Source organism: Macaca nemestrina, chromosome 10, assembly GCF_043159975.1.
Source record: "Macaca nemestrina isolate mMacNem1 chromosome 10, mMacNem.hap1, whole genome shotgun sequence".
Lineage (NCBI taxonomy): Eukaryota > Metazoa > Chordata > Mammalia > Primates > Cercopithecidae > Macaca > Macaca nemestrina.
Genome location: NC_092134.1, coordinates 80,749,087 through 80,772,631, shown reverse-complemented (window position 1 = coordinate 80,772,631; position 23,545 = coordinate 80,749,087). Strand labels below are relative to the sequence as shown.

At 48.8% G+C, this 23,545-nt stretch overlaps 1 protein-coding gene across 1 annotated transcript; it reads right to left on the bottom strand.

Moving 5' to 3' along the window:
• Window positions 1-671: 671 nt before the first annotated feature.
• LOC105474304 (keratin, type II cytoskeletal 1b) lies at window positions 672-14,629 on the bottom strand. Its single transcript, XM_011728876.2, has 9 exons — window positions 14,062-14,629; window positions 8,978-9,192; window positions 7,676-7,736; window positions 7,056-7,151; window positions 5,635-5,799; window positions 3,753-3,878; window positions 3,419-3,639; window positions 2,950-2,984; window positions 672-2,434 (listed from the first exon to the last, which is right to left on the bottom strand). Exons 1-9 carry the CDS (start codon window positions 14,617-14,619, stop codon window positions 2,169-2,171), a joined length of 1,743 nt encoding a protein of 580 aa, XP_011727178.2. The 5' UTR covers window positions 14,620-14,629; the 3' UTR covers window positions 672-2,168.
• Between the last annotated feature and the right edge of the window lie 8,916 nt (window positions 14,630-23,545).

Here is a 23,545-nt window from a genome sequence, read left to right as displayed (position 1 = left end):
CTTTAAGGATTAATAAGATTATGTCTGCAAGATTCTTCAAGGCTGTGTATTACTTATACAATAAAAAATAAGAAGAAGAAATTTTAACTTCCCAAATATGAATAATTTCAGGTCTGCAGACATTTTAAAAGAAATGGCCCAGGTACCGTGGCTCACACCTGTAATCCCAGCACTGTGGGAGGCCAAGGTGGGAGGATTGACTGAGCCCAGGAGTTCAAGACCAGCCTTGGCAACATAGTGAGACCCCATCTTTATTTAGGAGAAAGAAGAAAAAGAGGAGAAGATGAAGATGAAGAAGAAGAAGAAGGAGGAGGAGGAGGAGGGGGAGGAGGGAGGAGAAGGAGGAGGAGGGAGAGGAGGGAGGAGAAGGAGGAGGAGGGGGGAAGGGGGAGGAGGGAGAAGAAGAAGAAGAAGAGGCAGAAGAAGAAGAAGAAGAGGCAGAAGAAGAAGAAGAAGAAAGAGGAGGAGGAGGAGGGGGAAGAGGAGGAGGAGGGAGGAGGACGAGCAGGGAGGAGGAGAAGGGAGAAGAGGAGGAAGGTGAAGGATAAGAAGGGGAAGGAGAAGAAGAAGGGGAAGGAGAAGAAGAAATAATGCATCTCCTGACCAAACAGCAGTTTGAGATCACAGAAAAATTTATTATAGAAATACCAGAAATGCTGCCCCTTGACAGTACAATTTTGAACCAGGAAATGATGAAGTCACAAGCACTGCCTAAGAGACCCACACTGAGCCCATCCAATGCCCCAAGAGAATCATGGACTTGGAAGTTGTGTTAGGACTCAGCTAGCAAGTGAAGGTGACTCCAGATCTTAAAAGCAAAGCTACATTCTCTCTCTCAAGACCTGTTAGTTGGCTGATAACTTTCCTCTTCCTGCCCTCTCCAGCACATCTCAAGCCTCTTACATAAGATTCAAAATTAAGAGTCAAATTCTCACAAAGTGCTCACAGCCACAGAGAACAGAGGGCGGGAGGGACTAGAGAGGTCTGAGAAAGGGCATTAAACTGCCTTGCAACAACAAAAAAAAAAACGGGCAGCTTCCTGACTGACTTGGGGTTGGAACCCTTCCAAGACCCAAGTCAGATCCTCAGACTCCTCAGGCCCAAGGCACCTGGATAGAACAGAGCTGGGCTTCGCGTGCCCACCCCATGGGACAATTCTCAGAGTGGTTATGAAGCAGAGCTTAGGAAGCATCAGACTTTCAAGGAATGGAGCTGTCAGGAGGAAACAGGACAGAAGCAGAACTTGCTTGTCTGTTCATCAACTCCCGCATCCACTGCTAAAACAGGCTTCCCCCTGGGTGAGGATTCGTGACCCCATGCCCTCTGAAATACTCCCACCTTGAGTTGTTTACACAGGGGAGAATGCTTCCTGAGATGGAGGTTCAGAATCAGGACAGTGATGCCTTACAGATATCTGATGTGGGCAGCAAATCTATACTTTCCATCAACATGAGTGCGTGAGGCTGTGGACCAAGAGGCAGGAATAGGCGGGTGGTGCAGAGGTTTTCCTTACCAAGCTAGCTTGTCCTGCAATCAGCAACTTCCCCCAAAGGGATCATCTTGTGGCCCCCAGAAGGGCAGGGGGTGTGGATTCTTGTTCACAGAGCAGCCCAGGTGCAGCAAAAGGAGCCTGGGGCTGAGATACCAACTCTCCATTATGTGCCTTGTCGATGCTTTACAGGCTATTTCTCTCCATTGCTAAACTAGATGCCCGGTGTCTTTTAGCATTGTGGATCAATACTTAGCTGCAGTGGTTTGAGTTGGGGCATAAGGGCATTCTATTTGGAGGCAGAGGAATGATAGCCATGACTTCTCCCTAACCTGCCAACTCACACAGCCTCTGCCTCTAACTGGAATGTTTCTGCTCACCCTGGGCTACCGACCTTCCCAAAAAGGTGGGAGCAGGAACAGCAGCAGGGCCAGCTGAACGGAGTCTGAGTGAGAATGTGCTTAGCTGTTACTCTGACTGCAAGCCAGTGCCCTCCAAAGAGATCTGCTGTTTGGGCTTATCCACCCTGCTTCCCCCCATTAGACTCTAATTTATTGGCAAAATTGCTGAGGCCCATCAAGAAAAGTGAACGACAGGGAGTCAGGAAGGGCGTGGAGGGGAGGAGTTTGAGGAGAGGGCGGTGCGGGTGCAGGCTTGAGGTATGGCAGAAGCGAGGCCTCTACTCCAGGATCCGCCTGTGGGAGGTGTTGGTGGAGGTCTGGATGATCTGCACGCGCGAGGATCCGCGGCTGCTTCTGCCGCTCCCTGCGTAGCTCCCGCCGCCGCTGCCATAACCGCCTCCACTGCCCCCTCGTGCGCCGCCTCCGCGGTAACTTCTTCCACCGCCATAGCCCCCCCCACCGCTGCCGCCGCCGTAGCCTCCAGAGACGTAGCTGCCGCCACCTCCCGCGCCGCCGCTGCTGCTCACCTGGCTGTTCTGCACCGCTGTGGGGAGGGGACAGTGCACAGGGGGTCAGAGGGACCGGGCAGGGCCCCCACCTGCACCCATCCCTGCACCTGCAGCCTCCTCCATCCTCGATCACCCGTGGCATCGACTTGCAAACCGATACATTGAAAACTGAAAGTGTTCCCACTTGAAAATTATTCTTCATACTACAAAGGAATGCCAGGGTTCCTCTCAGCAACACACTTTCATTGTTTATTGAACATATACCCTAAAGAGTTCTAGCCACTGCTGATTCCTAGGCATCATTTAAAAAAATTTCTTTTTTAATTTTAAAAAAGGCATCCTAACAATTAAGATAAGTAGACCTGAAATCACAACCATTTATTTCAAATGAATTCTTCCAGACTTTGCCATTACACTTGCTTACTTTGATGTCTGTTGTACAAGACTGGAAGCTAAAATGCCAGACTTTCAGTTCTCTGCTGGCCACCTCCCGGCCCTCCCTCCACCCAGAACCACCAGCCTCTCTCTGTCCGTGGGCTCTGCTACTTACAGATGCTCACATGGCTCTGCAGCTCTCCTGACATCCTGTAAAACCAAAGCACAGGGTCAGCCAGACCCACAGGGCCTGAGGAGGGAAGGCGGTGGCCCACAGACATCCAGATCAGAGGTGTCCCCAAGCCTTAGGGAAATTTGTGTGCATGAGAGCAGGAAGCCAGTGGAGCCGAGAGAATTTTCAGCGTTTTCATGAAGACTTTTAGCATTGGGGGTGAATACCCAGCTGCAGTGACTTGGGTTGGGGTATAAGGACATTCTACTTGGAGGCAGAGGAATGATAACAATGACTTCTCCCTACCTTGCCAACTCACACAGCGTCTGCCTCTAACTGGAATGTTTCTGCTCACCCTGGGCTACCAATCTTCCCAAAAAGGTGGGGCTTATCTTTTCTCCAAATAGCCAGTCCCACAGTTTCATGGGTACATATCAAGCCTTAGCCCCAGAAACACAGCTGCCGGACCCACCTGCTCTCCTCGCCCTCCAGCAGCTGGCGGTAGGTGGCGATCTCCACATCCAGGGACAGCTTGGCCCCTAGCATGGCCTGGTAGTCACGCAGCAGCCGGGCCAGCTCCTCCTTGGACTGCTGCAGGGCCTCCTCCAGGTCCTGCAGCTTCTGCCGCGCATCCTGGAGGGCCTGTTCGCCTCTCTCCTCGGCATCCGAAATGAGTGACTGCATCTGTTCGATCTGCTCCAGAGACAGTCAGAGACCATTTTAGGGTTAAGCTTCCAGACCTCGATCTGGCAGGGCATTGTGGGAGGTGCAGGGCTTAGTCAGCCCTCCCTGAGCACCCATCCCACCTGCTTCTTCACATTGCTGATCTCTGCCTGCAGCCTCTGGACGGTGCGGTTGAGCTCTGCAATCTCCATCTTGCTGTTCTTCAAGTCGTCTCCATGTCTGCCTGCTGTGATCTGGAGCTCCTGGTACTAGGGGCCAAAGGCAGCATCATGGTCAGCATGTGCTGCCCACCACAAGCCCCTCCAGGAGGGAGTAGGTCTGGGTTGCTCTCCCCTGGGAGATTCTCACCCATCTTGTGCTGTGGTCGCCCCTACATACACACTCACAGCTATACCAAACCTCCCTCACCCGGGCTGCAAACACATGTATACATGCACACGCTCACACCATACCAAGCCTCCTGCATTCCCACCTATCTCTGGGCAGACTCTCATCCCAGCCAGACAAACCTGCTTCGTGATGCCCTTTCTAACACTTTTTCACACATCTAAGCCTTCACGTTGGTCCTTACCCGCACTGAGACCCCCTCACTCTTTCCGCCCACCATATAGCTTCCCACCCTTTTCCAGGATGATCTCCCTAGCAATCAGGCAGGACCTTATGTCCCAGAGGCCCTCCACCTGCTCCACGTTCAGTCTCATTTCCCCTCCATCTCTGTTTCTGGCTCTGTATTGCCCCATCAGTCAGAACTCCACCCCCAGGACAGGGTTTTGAAGTGGGTGGGAGAAGCGTCAACTTGAGGGAATCTGCATTCTGCTGTTTTCACTGTTGGCCTTCTGCCTCCCAGTCTAAGGTCGAAATCCATTCCACTCCAGAACACTGTCTGCAGGACAGTGGGACAGAGGTCAGCCAGGATTGGAGTTGGCCACAGATCATCCTCAAAGCCAATCATCAATGCTAGTTGTTCAGAATTTAGTGACTGGACTGTCAGCCATGACCTTTCAACCAGAGGATTCACCATCCAAAAAGATCCAGGTCAGTTTATGGTAAAGAAGTAACCAAAGATGTGCCCAACAACTTAGCCACAAAAAGGTTGATCTAATAAGGGAGGGTGTAGTCTTACAATATAATACCTGGCTGTTAAAAATGCGGCAGATTATTTAGTGTCACAGAAAGGTATCCATATGCGATAAGTAAAAGAGAAAGTACAGCCTGGCCAACATGGCAAAACCCTGTCACTACTAAAAATACAAAAATTAGCTTGGTGTGGTGGTGTGCACCTGTAATCCCAGCTACTGAGGAGGCTGAGGCAGGAGAATCGCTTGAACCCAGGAGGTGGAGTCTGTAGTGAACTGAGATCACGCCACTGCACTCCAGCCTGGGAGACAGAGCGAGTTTCCATCTCAAACAAAAAAAAAAAAAAGTAAGTTAAAAAAAGTACATTTTAATAGATACCGTTATGAAAAAAAGAATAAAAATCATTCTAGTGGTGAGGGGAATGAGTTTGTAGACACAAACCCGAGTTTAATTAAGCTGTGGCTCTGCCATTTACTAGCTACAAGGCCTTAGAGAAATTAAGTAATCTCATGCACTATTATCTATTATAAAATTGTGATAATGAAATTCTTACCTCATTGGTTGTTGTAAGGATTGAATGAAATAATATATATATTATGTAAAGCACTTTGTGCAGTGCCTAACACATATGAGTTCTCAATAAACATTATTGGGTTGGTGCAAAAGTAATTGCGGTTCTTATCATTACTTTTAATGGCAAGAACCACAATTACTTTTGCACTAGCTTAATAGCTACAAAGAACTGGCAGAAGAGATATTAACATATTAATAGAGGTAGTGAGAGATTAGTAATCTTTACATGTAATTTCTAGAATTTGTATAACAAACACATTTTACTTCAGAAATAAGAAAGACAACGCAATAAGAGAAAGACAATTCTGGGAAGAATCTGTTTTTCTGGGCACCAGATCTGGGGGCCGTACCCACCTTGGTCTGGTACAGGGCTTCGGCCTCGTCCTTGCTCCTCTGTGCAATCAGCTCGTACTGGGTTCGCACTGCATCAATGATGCTGTCCAGGTCCAGGGAGCGATTATTGTCCATGGACAGGATGACGTTGGTGTCGCTGATGTGAGTCTGCATCTGAGACAGCTCCTGCGAGGCATGGCGCACAGGCTGACTCCTTCCATTCTCCTCTGGGGGCCTCAGTTTTCCTCTGCTGCTCCCTCAAGGCTCTCGGGGGAAGCCAGAAGCCTGGGCCAGGTAGTCTTGGGGGAAAACTCTTGGAATTGTTGTGTGCAATGAGAGATAATAGGGAGAGTCTTAACTGCCTCCAGGGAGAAGGAAGGAGCCTAAACCTGGAGCCCTTCAGATACCATCTCCCCATCACACCTCTTCTGCAACTGCCATTCTGCCTTGCTCTGACTTGGCCACCATAGTTAGCTGGGCTTCTTGGCAGGCATGCCTGTTCCTTGAAATCACATGAGCTCTCTGAGGCAGTAGAATGGACTCCAGTTGCGGAGCCACTTGGACTCACTTTTGAGTCTTGGCTCTACCATTGACTAGCAAGGTAACCAAGCAAGTAATTTAACCCTTCAGTGCCTCAGTTTTCCCATGTGTAGAATGGAGATGCCCATAACATAAATTTCTAACACAGCATCTGGCCCAGAGCAAGTACCCCCAAATTAGACACAGGCAAAAGAGGGCTGGGTGACAGAGTGTTTGATCCCCCACCACTAAGGTCACTCCCTTTGAGACTCACACTGTCACCTCCCACAGAGTTTCCTAACAGCTCCATCAACTCCCCAGAATTAATGAAGATTTCTGGTTGGTTTTGCCCCTTATATGTCTGGGTGATTTCCCAGACAGATTGGAAGCCATGAACCAGGGACACGTTCGCCTCCACCTAACTCAGGATTCTCCCAGCCTTCCATCTCCATTACCCCAACCTGGGGATTCTGAGGATTGGGGTGGAGAGGATGGCTGACTCCAGGCCCACAGAGTTGGGGTACCTGGGGAGATGAGTCCCTAGTGGGTAGCGTTGGGTTTCAGACCTCGCCTCTTATAGCCCATACTCCTTGTGAGATGTGAGAAAAGAAAGGGCGTTCTTTTTTTTTTTTTTTTTTTTTTTTGAGACAGAGTCTCACTCTGTTGCCCAGGCTGGAGTGCAGTGGCCGGATCTCAGCTCACTGCAAGCTCCGCCTCCCGGGTTCCTGCCATTCTCCTGCCTCAGCCTCCCGAGCAGCTGGGACTACAGGCGCCCGCCACCTCACCCGGCTAGTTTTTTGTATTTTTAGTAGAGACGGGGTTTCACCGTGTTAGCCAGGATGGTCTCGATCTCCTGACCTTGTGATCCGCCCGTCTCGGCCTCCCAAAGTGCGAAAGGGCGTTCTTATAAACGCTTAACTCACCGTCAAAAATAAATACTTCAAGAAATTGACCTCCCCAGTCAGAGTGTCCACCCTGGACTCCAGGTCCACTTTGCTCGCGTAAGCAGCGTCCACATCCTGAATAGCAGGCAGAAACAGTTTGACTTCATTGCCCAGGCATTGCCTGCCGCCAGCTCACTGGGTGGCTCAGGCAAGTGGCAGAGCCACTCTGGGTTTATTTCCTTACTTCAAAAATTCAACACCTCACTCCAATAAGGGATCTACATGTCCTGGCTTTCCTGGCCAGAAGGAGATGTGACACCAACCTCCACATCTCAGTCAGTCACACCCAACACCCAGGTCCTTCCCCGGGTCCCAAGGCTACACATAACTGACATTCAAAAGCTGTCATTTCACTTCATTTCACTTTCAGGACCCCAGACAGATACAAACTGGAGGCTTCCTAAAGAGTCATTATCAGTGTCAGTTCTAGTGTAAGGGCCCCACATTTAGGCATCACACACAGCAAGCCGGCCACAGAGGCCACCCTGCCATTGCCACAGAGGTCACCCTGCCATTGCCACAGAGCATCCCATAGGGATTCCTTACTCCCCGAAGCCTCCTTGGTCCACAGCCACCCTTGGGACTCCCCTTTCCCTCACCTTCTTCAGGACGACAAAGTCATTCTCGCTGCCAGTCCTCTTGTTGATTTCGTCCTCATACCTGTCAGGCGAGGCAAGGAGCACAGAAAGGCTACAGGCTGACCTTGGCTCTCTGAGGTTCCTCCTCACAGCAGAAAGCTTGGAATTCCCCAAACATTTGCTGTCCTGAGCTCAGAAAACCCTGCTCAAGGTGCTGGCTGTCCATTCCAGGAGGCTGGCGCTCTCATGGATGAGGGCAGTGCCAACTCCTGGGTCTGTGGGCCAACAGAGGGGAGCCCAGGCCAACATGGAAACCCAGAGCCACAGAGAAGGTCCCTGGAACATCTATTTTTATTTTGATGTTTTACCTTTGTAAATGTGTCAAATTCATTCATTCCTTAAAATTGAGAACATGAAATACCAACCACTTTTACTAAATATTTTTGAAGAGAAAAAATTTAACCTACAATTCTGTGCCCCATCCCCCACCAGCACCTCCAGTGTGGATTTCATTTTTCCCTCATTGACTCACACACACTTGGATCTCTACTGGCACGGCACAGTAAGCATGCCAAGGTGATGGGAGAGAAGCACCCTGAACCCCACATGGGGAAGAAGAGGAAGGGAGAGGCTCGGCTGCCTGCACAGCTCAGGAGCAGCTGATCTGGAATTCGACAACTCCTGTCACCCCTACTGTTTGTGGTCATAATAGCTAGGGTTTACTGACTGTAGGGGTGTGCAGGCACAGTACTAAGAACTTATTAAGCATCATTTCATTCAAAACCGGCAGTTCTCAAAGTGTGGTCCCCAATCCACGAACATCAGCATCACTTGGAAACATGTCAGAAGTACAAACACTCTCCTGTATCTGCTGAATCCAAAACTTGGGGGGCAGAGCCCAGCAATCTGATTCCAGCAAACTGATGCATGCTCAAGTCTGAGAACCACAGATCTACCCACAACAATCCAACAAGGGAGGTTCTTGCTCTTCCCACATTATTAACATGAACACCAGAGGCTTAAAAAGATGAATTTGTAGGCAGCTAGTAAGTGGAAGAGCCCACACTGGAAATCAGGCTTACTTGGCTTCAACATCCATGAAGCTATCCTGCCCCTCCCCACCCAATGCGATTGACAGCTGGCTGCCAATATCATCTACCTGGGTTGCCACATACAAAACAGTGCCTCCTGCAGTTGTGCAGTGCAAAGTCTGCATGTCCCGCTCCCCTACCCTTACACATAAACACTACAGCAGAATGTCTTGCCCCTGTGACGAGTTTCCGGCCATGCTTCTCCCCTGTTTTGCCCTGCCTGGAGTCTCACTTGCTCTTGTAGTCCTCCACGACATCCTGCATGCTCCTGACCTCTGTGTTCTGGCGCATCTGCTCCGCATTGAGCAAATCCACCTGCTTCCGCAGGTCACCGATATAGTTCTCCAAGAGGGGCTCCAGGTTGTTGGTTCCAGTTGAGGTGTTCACCTGCTGCAGCAACTCCCATTTTGTTTGTAGCACCTGGTTCTGCTGCTCCAGGAATCGCACCTAAGAGCAAGAGACCCCAGCCCACCCCAGGCCATGGATCAGAGCAGCACCCCCATGAGTAGGGGGATCCATAGCCCCTCAACACATCCAGACCTCAGAGAATCAGGATGGTTCCTCCAAGGGTCAGAGAGCCTTTTCTCTGGGATTGAGACACACAGAGGGCAATGTGGTTTCTGACGGCCAATGGCTGTACAGTCAACTTGTCTAAAATTGACACTAAGCTCACGCTGGTTTTGAAGGTAAATCACCTCCTTCATTTACATCATAGAGCACTCGCCCTCCAAACTCAATTTATCCATGCCAACGTAAGGAAATGGTGTTTCGGAGCATCTGAGACACTGATGACCCCAAGGCTCCTTTCTCTTTGTGGTCAAAATGCATTATGTGATAGAGGAGAGGAAGAAAGAAAAAGCGAGAAGGATCAATTTGGCTTAGAACATTAAACTAATTCCTGAGCACACTTGCTCGGGTGCCCCTGCCTTGCAGTCACCACCACCTCTGCTGTCTGCCAGGATGTTTGTCAGGAAAGTAACTCATTTAAATGCTTTTATAACGCAGACAGAATTTTTAAGGCAAATGTTCTCATTCTTTTAAAAGTCTAATGCAGTCAAGTGCCCCAAAGTGAGGACTTGGGTTGTCAGGTGTTTGAGAACTACCCACTTGCTATTTCCCGGGAAATGGAGAGTGGACATCACCTAATATTTTCACCACCTCTTCTCCCAGAACTGTGGATATGAAGGTAAGATAAGGGGCCCAGTAAGGCAGCTGGCTGTGCAAAGTGTGTGGCTTGTCCTTGGCATGGTAGTGACCAGCCTCCACCTTTCCTCAGCCAGCTACACACTGTGGAGCCTCCACTCCAGTGCCCTGATAGAAGCAGTGGTGCTGCCTCCAGAGTTTGCTCGGCCGCATGCGGGCGCGCACGCGCAAAAACACACACCCTCCGGAATCCAGCTTCCTCCTCCGGGCACTGTGTAAAGGGGCAAACTCACAGCTTTGTGTGGTCGGAACGGAACTCTGAAGACACTCCCTTACCACGTGACACTAGTGAGGGTCCCCCAAATCCCCTGGCCCTTGAGAATCTGCCCGTCTGAGGGGCCAACCCTGGTTAGCTCCCTTTGGATTCTGACTCTAGGCTGGAAAATGTTTGCAGACAACACCACCTCCCATGGCTCATTTTTGCTGGCCTTATCAAAGCAAGAGATTAGGCAAGCAGCTCTCCCAGGCTTGTCAGCACAGCTCACAACACCGTGAGAAATTCCTGCCACTCTCTATTTTTACTCTGTGGTGGCACTCCCAGGGAGTGAAGAAATCAATTCAGCACTCATTCACTGCACTCAGTGGCAGTGGCATTGTGGGACCAAAAGAAAGAATCCTGTGGTCCCATGGAGAGTCTCCACATAAAACAACGAGGGAGCAGTGACACAACTCTGGGTGTTCTGGTTTTAGCCCAGGTACCCACCCGCAATATCCCAGGAGCTCATAGAAGACACTGTGGTTCTCATCAGGCCACCCAAACTGCAAAGGCAGAGTCTGGCTGCAGGGAGTGCCTTAACCACTAGAACAATCGGTGAAAGCCACTGTGTTTTTCCCCAGGTTCCCCAAAACACTCCTGGTCTGTGTCCTACCAGCAAAACTCAAAGGCAGCTCAGCTACCACAGATGGAATGAGGCATGCTGCTGAGCGACCTTCTCGCCCACCCTCTGCTTCAGTGCCCCTCCCCTGCACAGGGACCTCCCAGTGCCCTCAGCACTCCAGGTCTCCTCAACTCTTTGCCCAGTAAACTCCTACTCACCCTTTAGACCTCACCTGAGGTGGCATCCCACCAGTGTGTCCCCTTTGCAGCCCCTTGTTCCTTGCCTTTCTAAATCTGTTGAGACTTGCAGTCATGCAGCAGTGTGCGAGCATCTCTCTCCCGGGCTGCACTGGACCCCCTGAGGGCAGGCCTATATCTACTTTGTTCTCCAGGGGACACAGTGGACCCATGGACACACAACGCCCAACACAGAGAAGACAAAAAGTGTCATGTACTCATGAAGTGCAAAAGGTTTTAAAATTGCCTGCTGGTGTGGGCTATCCAGACCACTCGCCACCCCTGGCATAGAGGTCTAAGGATCAGCTGAACAAGGCCAGCCCAGTGTCCCAGGGGGAAGAGCTGGACCCCTCCTTTCCTTCCTGAGGCCCTATCCCCTCGTCATTGGTTCTAGAAAGCCTTTGGCTCCATTTCCACTCTCTGAGCATCCAGCACTGACCCGAGGGGCTGACCCAATTTGTCATCCAGCTTCTATTTACTGGGCAATTCTCATGTGTCAGGAACTATTCTGGGTGCTAGGGATTTGGTAATAAGCAAAACAGGCAAAATCCCTGCTTTCTAGGAGTTTGCATTCTATTTAGAGAGATAACTATAAAGAAACAATCATGTAAAAAATACAGTGCCTCAGACAGCTGCAGGGACTATGGAGTCACACAGGGCCGGGGCATAGGAACGCTGAAGTGGTGGTCAGGGAAGTCCCCACTGAAACTGTGGCATCTGAGCAAAGACCCACAGAAGGTAAGGGAGGAAGGTGGGCCTCTCTTTGGGGGGAAGAGTTCCAAGCAGAGGGAATGGCAGGTGCAAAGACCTTGAGACAGAACTGAGCCTTGGATGCTGGTGAGCAAGAGAAGAGCAGCTGAGGAGGAAGAGGGGCACAGGACACTGCAGACAACAATGAGTTGGAAGCCTGGAGGCTATTTTCCAGGCCTCAATCTGCTCACTAGCAGTTGTATCCTGAAAGCTGTCCCACCCAGGGAGGGCAATGTGGCCTGATTCCACAAATGTAAGTGTGGGCTTAGCAGCAGCCGCAGGGTAAAGGGCAAACAATATAGGGCCTTATAGGACTTGGGCTTTTCCTTCAGTTGAGACAAGAAGCCACTGGAGGATTCAAATGGAAGAGTGGTGTGACATGCTTTTAAAGGATGGCTCTGCTGTGGTGTCAAGCATAGGCTATACAAGGGTCAAGGGTGAAAGCAGGAAGACAAGTTTGGAAAGCAGAGTCAGAAGTCACCTGTCATAGAAGCTTTCTACCTTCCAGTCAGGCCACAACCCACCTGGCTGAGGAGCCTCTCCTCATAGTCATCACAGGCCATGCCCTTCAAAGGACAGGAGACCCAGGTCTCATGCACCTTAGCCTCTGCCCCCTGCCCCATGCCATGCAACTGGACAGACACCCTGTTCATGGCAGAGGCCACAATTGGATGAGCCTCAAGAGGTCAGTTGCCAGCGGCCTGTGGTTATTTCCCAGCCCTCTCTCCTCCCTGCTCCTCTCTTGGCCCAGTCGTGAGCTCCCAGTAGCGACTCCTTGCTCCAGGGAAACCCTCTAACCCCCACCTGTGCCTGAAGCATGGTGGTACTCAGCCACATTTCCCACGCAGCGTGATCAGAAGCCACAGGAGCACTCTGCTGTGTTGCGCTCCTCTTCGGCAGCCTCACCCTCCTCCACCTGCTCACACACTGTCCCATCCCCAGCATCTGCCCTGATATCAGAGGCCTGCCCTGCCACCCAGCATGGCCTCTGGCCACAGCTACCCTACAGTCAGGCCACAGGTCAAGCTCTGGCCTCAGCACTGAACTCCTGTGGTGACTGAGGGAAAGTCACTGACTGTGCAAGTGGCCTTGGTGCTCTGTGGGGCTTCCCACTGCATCCCTGAAGGCAAAATTCCTCCTGGAGAGGTGCTAGTGGCCGCTGTACCTCGACCTCCAGACAAAAGGAGATGCTGGAAGGAGGTCTTCACCATGGTGAGTTCACCAGCCTCTGTTGCTGCTTTGGACCTAATCTGAAGTTTCAATAGGGAACTAGGGACAGGGGCTTCTGTGTCTCCATCTGGCCCATCCTTGGCCCTTGATGAGCCAAAAGGGGGAACTCAGACAGAACCCTACATTGCATGCTGTTGACTTTAGCCCCAAGAGATACCCACCACCAGGGCATTCACCATGCCCTGCCTGCTTCTCCTGCCCTGGCTCTGTGGCTTCATCTCTGCTTCTCTCATCCACCCCCTGGTATCCCATTTTCTCCAGGAATTGTAACCGTTTGAAATTCCCTACCGTGTGTGAAAGGGACCAACAGTTTGAAAGGTGTCACACTTTCATGCCTCCTGGTCCTTCTGCCTGAAAACCCCCTCTGCCCTAAGAACCCATTTAACTTGTGCTCGCTCCGGCAGCACATATACTAAAATTAGAACCCATTTAACTTTTTATCCGTCTTCCAGACTCAGCAGGCAGAGCTCATGACACCCTCCTTTGAGCTACCATGTCCCAGAGAGTACTTCCCCTATTGACACACTTCACACGCATTGTCGTAATTCTCTTCCCTTTAGACGTCAGTCCCTGTGTCCTAGTCACCTGTAGCACCTGGCACAGTGTCTGCCCTATCATAGATGCTTAGAAAATATTTGTGGGCTGAATGGGTGGATGGATGCATGGGTAGATAGTTGAGTGGCTTGATGGATGAGTGAATGAACGGATGAACGTGTGTGTGTGTATATAAATGGATTGTGTGGGTGAGGATGGATGGATAGATGGATGGATGGATGGATGGGTGCATGGGTGGATGGGTGGATGGAAAGTGAATAATTGTGAAAGAGAATGAGGGTACTACACCATGTATCTGTTGAGTATTTTCACACTGCTTATCTCCTTTCCTGCCAAAAGGAAAAGATAGAATTAAATCCCCACAAGAAGACAAATTGAAGCCCAAATGGGGTAAATGATTTCCTAAGGTCCCAGGTATCACCACCAAGCTGAAACTGCACGATGTGCTGAGAGGTGGCAGGGTGTAATCTCTCTCAGTCATTTGGTCAGTGACCAATGACCCTCCCTGCCCCTGAGGTGCTCACCTTGTCAATGAAGGAGGCAAACTTGTTGTTGAGAACCATAATCTGCTCCCGCTCCTGGGTCTTGATCCTCTGAATTTCAGGGTCCACCTCCAGGTGAAGTGGCTCTAGGAGGCTCTGGTTAATGGTCACCTCTTGGATACCCCCAGGAGGACAAGAAGGACCAAAACCCCCAAGCCCAAAATTGCTAGCCCCAAATCCAGCACCCCCAAAACCACCTCCTCCAAAGCTACCACCTCCAAAGCCACCAGCACCAATGCTGCCAATCCCAAAGCTCCTGACCCCTCCAAATCCCCCTACTCCCCCACCCTGACAGAAACCACTGGCACTCCTCCCCACTAGACTAATGGAGATGCTTCTACTGCCACCCAGATTATACAGGCTCCTAGAGCCAAACCCCCTTCCACGGATCCCATATCCACCACCACCACACCTCCCTCGAGTATAACACACAGAACCCACAGCCCGACTCCCACCACCAGAGCCTGCAGAAAAGCTGGTGCGATAAACCTGCCGGCTCCTTGAGCTAAACGCGGACTGAGAACTATATTGGCGGCTCATGGTTGCTGGAGCATCCAGATAAGCAGGCAAGAGAAACAGCCTGGCAGGAAGGAGGCAGAGACCAGAGAGGAAAGGAGCTCTGACTCCTTTGGAAGGGATCTGGCTCCGTCTCTATATATAGACACACACACATTGCTGGGCTGGGCATCTTTACAATCCTGAAAGGGGAGTATTAATGTTTAGTTTGCCTGCCAGCAACATCTGTTTAAAACCTCATACCTATGAGTTGCAGAAATCAGACTGCAGACAAACTTCCCCAACTCGATCATTTATCATTCATCTCTTGCCATTTAGAGATCAGAGTGCAATAATCTCTCAGGACCTTATTGCTGGAAACTCCTATACAGATTCCCCCCAAATCGTCAGTTCATCTCTTCCTAAGAAACTCCACCACTAAGCTGTTTGTTTCTGGGGTGTACCTGGGAGATATGGGGCAAAGTTAGATAGTGTCTGGAGACCTCAGGACAACAGCTGGGACAGAGGTGGAAATACTTTCTGTCATAGCATTGTCCTGGTGGGGCAAAAGTTTTGTTCCCATCTCCCCACGCACTGCTTCTGCTCCCTGAAGTTATCACCATGAGCACCCAAAATTTTATCACATGGAAGTGCAATATTGCGGTCACTGAGTACAAGTGTAGGCCCACAGATTCTACCCAAGGTCATTCACGTTGTGTGTTGCTTGATAAGCCTCAGACTCCTCAAACACAAAACCACACAAGGTACTTCAGCACCAAAAATCAGTGGTTCAAGATTTGTTGAGCATCTACCAGTACCTAATATTGTCTTCTAGACCAGAAGACAAACCATCCCTATTTCTCTTTCTGTTTTATCATTTCTGGTTCTTTATAGACAATACTTTTGTAAAATAGAATTAAATGAATTACCTCTTAAAGATAATTTTTAAGAGATATACGAAATGCAAGCCCCAATTTTTTTGATTTTTAGATTCAGCAAGCAAAACATTGTTTAACTGCTAAAAATAGCAACAATAATAATAATTTTCTAAAAGGCTACTCTCAAATTCTGTGCTTACCACAAGGCAATAACAAAGCGCTGTAGACCAGCACTGATCTGTGCTCACACTCTGAGAAGCACGTCCCAGACAGCATCCTGGGGAAAAGCTCATTCAGTGATCATCAGTGTACACTAACAAAAAAATGTGTGTTTTCCCTCTGGACTCAAATAGCTGTGGCTTTCATCCAAAATGTAATGATAATTTTTTTAACTTGGGGAAAAAATCTCCAGCCTTAGAAAAATGGCTGTGATGGCTTGCCCAGTTGGATACAATTATTTTAAATCATCTTGTTGGAGACGCTGCAGCAGAACCAGAAATGACTTGTACCATATTAAAGGGAAAAGGCAAACTACATGATGGAGTCTGTGCTGTGAACTCATAAGAATTAAGAATGCAGAAGGCCAGGTGTGATAGCTCACTCCTGTAATCCCAGCACTGTGGGAGGTCAAGGCGAGCAGATCACTTGAGCCCAGGAGTTGAAGACCAGCCTGCCCAATATGGCGAAACCCCGTCTCTACTAAAAATACAAAAAATTAACCAGGCTTTAATTTTTTGCTACAAGCACACGCCTGTAGTCCCAGCTCCCAGGGGTCAGGGGGGCTGAGGTAGGAGGATTAATTGAGCCTGGGAGGTCAAGGCTGCAGTGAACCCTGATCGTGCCACTGCACTCCAGCCTGCACTCTCACCAAAAAAAAAAAAAAAAAAAAAATGCAGAGGTCAGGAGATCGAGACCATTCTGGCTAACACAGTGAAATCCTGTCTCTACTAAAAATACAAAAAATTAGCTAGGTGTGGTGGCACATGCCTGTAATCCCAGCTACTCGGGAGGCTGAGGCAGGAGAATCGCTTGAACCCAGGAGGTGGAGGTTGCGGTAAGCCGAGATCGCGCCATTGCACTCTAGCCTGGGCAACAAGAGTGAAACTCTACCTCAAGAAAAAAAAAAAAAGAAAGAAAGAAAGAAAAGAAAAGAAAGTTGTGGCAGAAATCCCAATAGACGTGGGGAAGAACAGGTGGTAGAAACAAGAGCAGTGTGGGGGAGCCAGAGTGAGAAGCCATCCTGGGGCAGGGAAAGGCTCCAAGGACAATTCCAAGCTTCCACGCCCTCTTCTCATGAACCTCTGCATTCCGTGCATGTTATCTGTTCAGTGGGTCATCCAGGAGACACTGTGGGATAGAGGAGGCAGTGAGCCTGAAATGTATAGGCAGAAGCCCTGCTGCTGGCTGGCTGTGTCATCTTAGGCAAACTGCCTACTCTAGAGCCTCAGACACTTAAGGAACCAAAGTGTCTACTTCTCAGAATTCAAAGCTGTAAGTCATGTGGGGAGGAAAAAAGCACAGAGCACTGGAATCACTAAACAGGCAGAAATAGCTGCTCACAGATCCTGGTGGGATGACAGCTGTCCTACTTTGCCTGAGATTTTCAGTACTTAAACCAAGATATACCTGGGCAAATCAGAACTGTTGCTCACCGTAGTCCTAGGCACCTATGGTCCACACAGCCATACTCCTAACCCTAAGGCAGAAGAGGGAAGTGAGGGCCTAGCCTCCAGCACAGAGTGACAAGGAGAGAATCAGTAGAAGCAGAGGAAGGAAAGGGAGGTGAAGCTAGGGAATGGGGTGGGTTCGTGTGAGAAAGCTGCCTAAAGACCAGGATTCTGAGTCAGGTATCAGAGAAGAGGCAGAGAGAACAGAGTAGGGGGAAGAAGCAGGGGTCTGGCGGAGAAAATGGGGGCGGTTATGGAGAAGGGATAGTAGGTCCCAGACAGAAAACAGCAGGGGTATGGAGAACAGATCCTTGAATTGGGCATCTTGAAACCCAGCTCTGACTCCTAGCTCCTCCCCCTCCTCGCCCCATGGCTAGGACACTTGACTCCTTGAACCTCAGTTTCCTAACCTCTAAAATAAAGAAAATAGTAGCCAGCCGGGCGCAGTGGCTCACAACAATAATCCTAGCACTTTTGGAGGCAGAGGTGGGTGGCTCACCTGAGGTCAGGAGTTTTGAGACCAGCCTGGCCAACATAGTGAAACCCTGTCTCTACTAAAAATACAAAAATATATAATCCCAGCTACTTGGGAGGCTGAGGCAGGAGAATCACTTGAACCTGGGAGGTGGAGGTTGCAGTGAGCCGAGATGGCGCCACTGCACTCCAGCCTGGGCAAAAGAGGGAGAGACTCTGTCTGTCTGTCTCTCTCTCTCTCTCTCCCTCTCTCTCTCTCTCTCTCTCTATATATATATATATACACACACACACGCTCACACACACATACAGCTTTGCAGAGTGATTGTAATGAATAGCTAAGAACAAATATGGAAGAGCACTTTGTAAGCCCCAAGGAGTCACACAAGTGGGGTTCCTTCCCCCAACCCCTCCTTGTGAACCCTCCTGTCTCTCTCTGGCTGCACCACTCACTTTCAACCCCACCTCCCCCTCATGAAGAATGCACATAATTAACCCCTTCACATCTGTCTCTACTGCCACCTAAACAGATAGGAAACTCCTTGCTTTTGGGAAAAAACTTCATGGACCAGGAGCAGCTTTCCTCTCGCAACTGCTGGGCAGAGTGGGCCAATAACAAAGGCCTACCTGACTGAGTTAAAGTGAAGACACGTGGACAGCTTGGATAACCAAGAGCTTGGGGCCCACAATTAAGTGCCCCTGAAGTTAAAGCCCAGCTCCCCCATGTACCAGTTTTATGATTGAACTAATCACTGAGTTCCCTGAGCCCTGTTCATCTGACCCTTAAGTAGAGCACTTGAAGACAACAAATATTTTGAAAGGCTTGCTCTTACGAGTGGTGTTATTGTGTGGCTATGGCTACAGCATTGAGACCTATGAGTGCGATGAGAGTTTTTAGAAAGAGAAGCAGCTGGAGAAGTCTTCACAGAAGCAAAGGTAAGCTCAAGCTAACCTTGAAGGATGTACTGTAGGCCAGTAGGGAGGGTGCTCTACAGTAGGGACTGGGACTGGAAAGGACCAGAGAAACTGCTTGTGCCAAGGCCTAGAGGAAGGAATGGGCATGTGAAGGGGTGGGATGGGGGAGCCAGGAAGAGGCCCCCTTGCCTCGAGGGAGCAACTGGGAAACCCTGAGGCCTCAGTTTGGCTTGGGTCACAGAGGGTTCCAGCAATGTCTTTGAGTAGAATTTGTTCAGCACTCACCTGGTTTCTATATACTCTCATGCTGAATGTGAAAGTATTCCATTGTGATAAAATAAAAAAGGAAGTCCCAGACAGCAGAGTTTAGGAAGCTTCTTTGATCTCTGTCTATGATCAGCTTTCAGCATCCAATGCCAACATCCTCGTCTACCTCCCATCAGCTGATGGCCTCTGCTGGGCTGCTGTCATCCCTTGAAGGGCTTGGGAGGGGAGAGGGAATACACTCACTAACCAAGCTTTTGGTGGAGGGTGATAGCTATTCTCTACTTCCTCAGAAGAAAAAAAAATGACTTAAAGTGAAACATGAGAGATTTTGCTTGTCTCAAAGGAAGTGTTTCAACTCAAATCAATATTAGTGGGTAAATAATGTTCCTAGGACGAATCACTACCCCTAAAAGAAACTCCTCAGCTGGTTAGACTGCAGACAGCAGCGGTTTCCAAACTGGCTCACATTGGAATCAGCTAGAAAGCTTCAAAATCACTGGTGCCTGGGCCCACACCTAAGGGGTGGAGTTTAATTGGTCTGGGGCTATAGTCTGAACTTTAGAATTTTTAAAAGGTGGTTTTAATGTGCAGCAAGTTTGGGGACCACTGGCCTGGAGGAAACAGAAGGACAAATGAAATGGCCTCTTGAGATTCCATTCAGTCTAAGGACACAGATAGGAGTAATGATCATTATCATAATAGTGAACTTCACCAGGTGCTTTACATGGACCATGCACTGTGCTGAGTCTATAATGTGGAAGGTCTCATGAAATCTAATTACCAACATCATAAGGAAGATATTCTTACTATGTTCATTTTGCAAATGGACAAAGCGAGACTTGGAACAAGAATCTTGTCCAAGAATACACTAATGAAAATAGAGGAATGGAGATTTGAACCCAGGCATTCCCACTTTGGAACTTACATGTATTGCAGAAGAGATGGGGTCCTTGGAGAAAGATGTGCCCGCTTCCTCCTCTCCCCACCTGCCACCTTAAAAGAAAATGGGGAATTAGTTGAAGGCTCCAGCTCCCCCAGCCCAGTAAATCTCCCAGTTACTGAAACCCAGGGCTGCCAAGAGGATGAGGCCCAGAGCAAACTATCAGCCACCTGGATCACAGTTCCAGACAGCAGCTGGAAGCAGGGTTCAGAAGAGCTGCTGGTGTGACCAGCAGGAGCAGCTACCAAAGTTCTATCCCCCACCTCACCCTACATTTCCCAGAGTCTGGAAGTGGATATCACAGAGGTGTGTCAGGGGCGTGGGGCTGGAAAAAGGAAGGGAGGGAGACTCTCACTCACCAGTCCCCACCAAGGAGAGAGTAGACAGCTGCAACCCTGGTCTAGGAATGGTGGCCTTTAATCTCCTTGAAATGAGAGCATTTTGACCTGTCGTCGGCACAGTGGAGGCAGTGATGTGACACATATCAGGGAGAGAAACCTCTTGTGACTGAATAGAATCTCCTAGCCTTGGCTTGCCCACCCTTGGCCCACTCTTCTTCCTGCATAAGAGCATCACAGCCAAACATATGATGGACAGTATCAGCCCAGTCCTTCATTTTACAAGGAAGAAATGGGTACAAAGACAAGGACATGGCCAAAGTTACCCAAAAAAGTTGGTGGTGCAGATAGAACTAGAGCTTGGCTACCTTCCCCTCCCTCTGAATTCAGAAAGAATAAGGAGTCCTGTGGGAAATTCCCAGGTGCCTCTGTTCTCCTGCAGCCTGGGAGAGATAGATATATGGGGTGTTCCACCTTCAATCTCTAACAAGCCTGAATGCAGGGGTGGGAATGTGGTGCCAGGCACACAGGAACATCTCTGGTGAATCCTCTGATTTCTGGGTTAGGGTGTGTGTTTGGGGCAACAACTAGGGCCTTAAGCTCCTCCTGACGCCCAAAACTAGCCTGGATGCCACTTTGACATCCATTTAACTAGAATCTCAGAGTCTGCCTAGAACATAAGAATCGGGCAGTCTCCTTCCTTCTCGGTAAACCCAATAGGTGCTCTTGGGCCTGGATATTGTCTAGAGGCCTCACTAAGGGCAGCTTGCAAATTCCCATGGCAAAGATCCAGAGACAATATTGTGCCAAGCATGCCAAAGCTCTTCCATCCAACATGCTGGAAGTCATGACTATTTATACAACCATTTATTTATTTATTTATACAACCATTTATTTGTTTATAATTCGCCCAGGCTGAAATGCTCACTGCAACCTCCACCTCCCGGGTTCAAGTGATTTTTGTGCCTCAGCCTGGCAACTCTCTTGTCTCTGAAGCAAAGGGAGCAGCTAGGCAGGTGTGGCCCCAAAGGAAAATAAGGCTACAGGTTAGACTTGGATTGAATTCCAAAAGAAACAGTGAGGTCCCAGCAGAGGAATGGCGCTGTCTGGGCAAAGAATGCTTCTATATGTTGGATCAAAGAGGATGGGCCAGTCTCAAGGTTACAGGGCTAGTTAGTGGTGGGGTGGGACCAGCATCCCAAGTCCCTGAGGGTAATATGAGACCTGCCATCAATTCCAGGTTCATGTCTCACTTGACCATGGTGGGAGAGATTACAGTGCTTTATAACCGTAAGGAATTTGCAGTGTGTTATTCTCTTCATTTAAAGAATAGACAGGTTCCCGAAATGTTGGCCATAATCAGTGATGACCCTTTATTGAGCTCTTACAATGTGCCAAGAATTAAACAGATGACATGATTCCATCCACACAACTGCATTTTACTGATGACTTTTGTGTGAGGGGTCAGGAGGATGGCCAAGCAGCCTGTTCAAGGTCACACACTCCTGGTAAGGAGTGGGCCCAGATTACACCTGGCAGCTGGGTTCCAAAGCCTGAGAGTTTCTTGCTGTACTATCTTATCTTCTGCTTTATGGGGCAATTTAGGAGGGCTTCAGGTTAGGCCTGCTGGAGTTTGAATCCTGGTGCCATCCCTTCTAGTTATGTGACCCTGGATGAGTTCATTCATCTCTCTGTGCTTTCATTTCCTCTTTTGTGAAGCAGAGGCCATAACACTGCCTACCTCACAGGGCTGTGAAGATTAGATGGGTTAATTCAGATAAAGCTCAGCACATGTCAGGCAAGTAACAAGAGATCATCCACTTTAGCGATTATTATATAATGACAAAAGCAAATTTCTATTAACCAAACTGCATTTTCCATCCAGCTTCCCTTAAATTAGAATGTTGCCATAAGCAGGAAACTGTGACCCCGTAATATATTGTAAATCATATAAAAGATGCAGACAAGCTTTTCTTTAATCATCTATTTAAAGGAACATGGCAATTATTGATGAGTTTGAAACAAGCCAAAATTATCTCCTCTGTCATTAAGCTAAAGGACAATCTCTCCAAGCTGCATTCACTGCTTAAGAGGCACATGTGGGCTCGCTTTTTCTTGTTCATTTAGAGAACTTGTTCACCATAGAGAAAATTTCATCATAACTGAAATTTCATACCCTTTAACCAACATCTCCCCATTTCTCCCACCCCTACTTCCAACCCCTGGCAATCACCCTTCACTCCATTTCTATGAGTTTGACTGTCTTAGATTCCACATGTAGTGAGATTCTAAGGTTTTGTGGTTTTTGTTTTGTTTTGTTTTGTTTTTGAGATAGGGCAGGGTTTTGCTCTGTCACCCAGGCTGAAATATTCACTGCAACCTCCACCTCCCAGGTTCAAGTGATTCTCATGCCTCAGCCTCCCAAGTAGGTGGGATCACAGGCATGTGCCACCACGCCCAGCTAAAATATTTGTCTTTCAAAGTGTGGCTTATTTCACTTAGCATCATGTCCTCCATTTGTCTATGTTGTTGCAACTGACAAGATTTCTTCCTTTGTATGGCTAACTAAAATCCCATTGTGTATATATTCTACATTTTCTTTGTCCATTTATCCATCAGTGGACACTTGGGTTGAATTCATATCTTGGCTATTGTGGATAAAGCTGCAGTGAACATGGAGGTGCAGATGTCTCTTCAAGATAGTGATTTAATTTCTCTTGGATATATATTCAGATGTGGTGTTGCTGGGTCATATGGTAGTTCCATTTTTAATGTTTTGAGGAACCTCTATACTGTTTTCCATCATGGCCGTACTATACCAATTTACCTTCCCACCCACAGTGTACAAGTGTTCAACATCACTAACCATCAGAGAAATGCAAATCAAAACCACAATGAGACATTACTTCACACCTGTTAGGATGGCTATATCAAAAAGATAAGGGATAAGAATGAGGGCATGGAGAAAAGAGAATCTTTGGACAGTGTGCTTGTTTTTGAGAGGTGAAGCCATAGCCCCTCCCAGTGCAAGCTGCAGTGGACAGTTCCCAGGCTTCCTCCTCTCTGATTTAGACTATCCCAGATAAATGTTTCACCTTAGAACTGGAACATTCTCTGTTGAAGCTGTAGTTGTGTGCTGTTTTTCTAGTGTGGTGAGCCTTTGGCTATCTCTCTCAGCTTTTTGTGTACTTAGCTAAGAGTTTCTGTGATCTGTTATCAAGGAATACTATCTCTTTCTCGCTGTCTCTGACAACCTTCCTCAGTCCCCCACACTGGTTAGTATTTTACGAGGAAGGCTGTCGTGCATGTACGCCTTTGCATGTTTGCTCACCTTTTACTTCTCCCACTCGCATGCCCCATACCCAGCACCAAACCTCTGTTCTATCCAAGTATTCCTGGATCTGCCTGGATTCTGTGCTCTCATCTGCGGTAGGGGTAGGGATGAGGGTGGGGGTGACCTGTTACCAGACCATTTGAAGTTCTTTGTTCTCA

Excerpts from the sequence above, each read along its gene's own strand:
- LOC105474304 (XM_011728876.2), bottom strand. The coding sequence starts at position 14,619 with ATGAGCCGCCAATATAGTTCTCAGTCCGCGTTTAGCTCAAGGAGCCGG. Across the intron at positions 5,800-7,055 it reads TGAAGTATTTATTTTTGACG|GAGCTGTCTCAGATGCAGAC; the intron begins GTGAGTTAAGCG and ends CATGCCTCGCAG. Across the intron at positions 3,879-5,634 it reads AAGCCCTGTACCAGACCAAG|TACCAGGAGCTCCAGATCAC; the intron begins GTGGGTACGGCC and ends TTTGGCCCCTAG.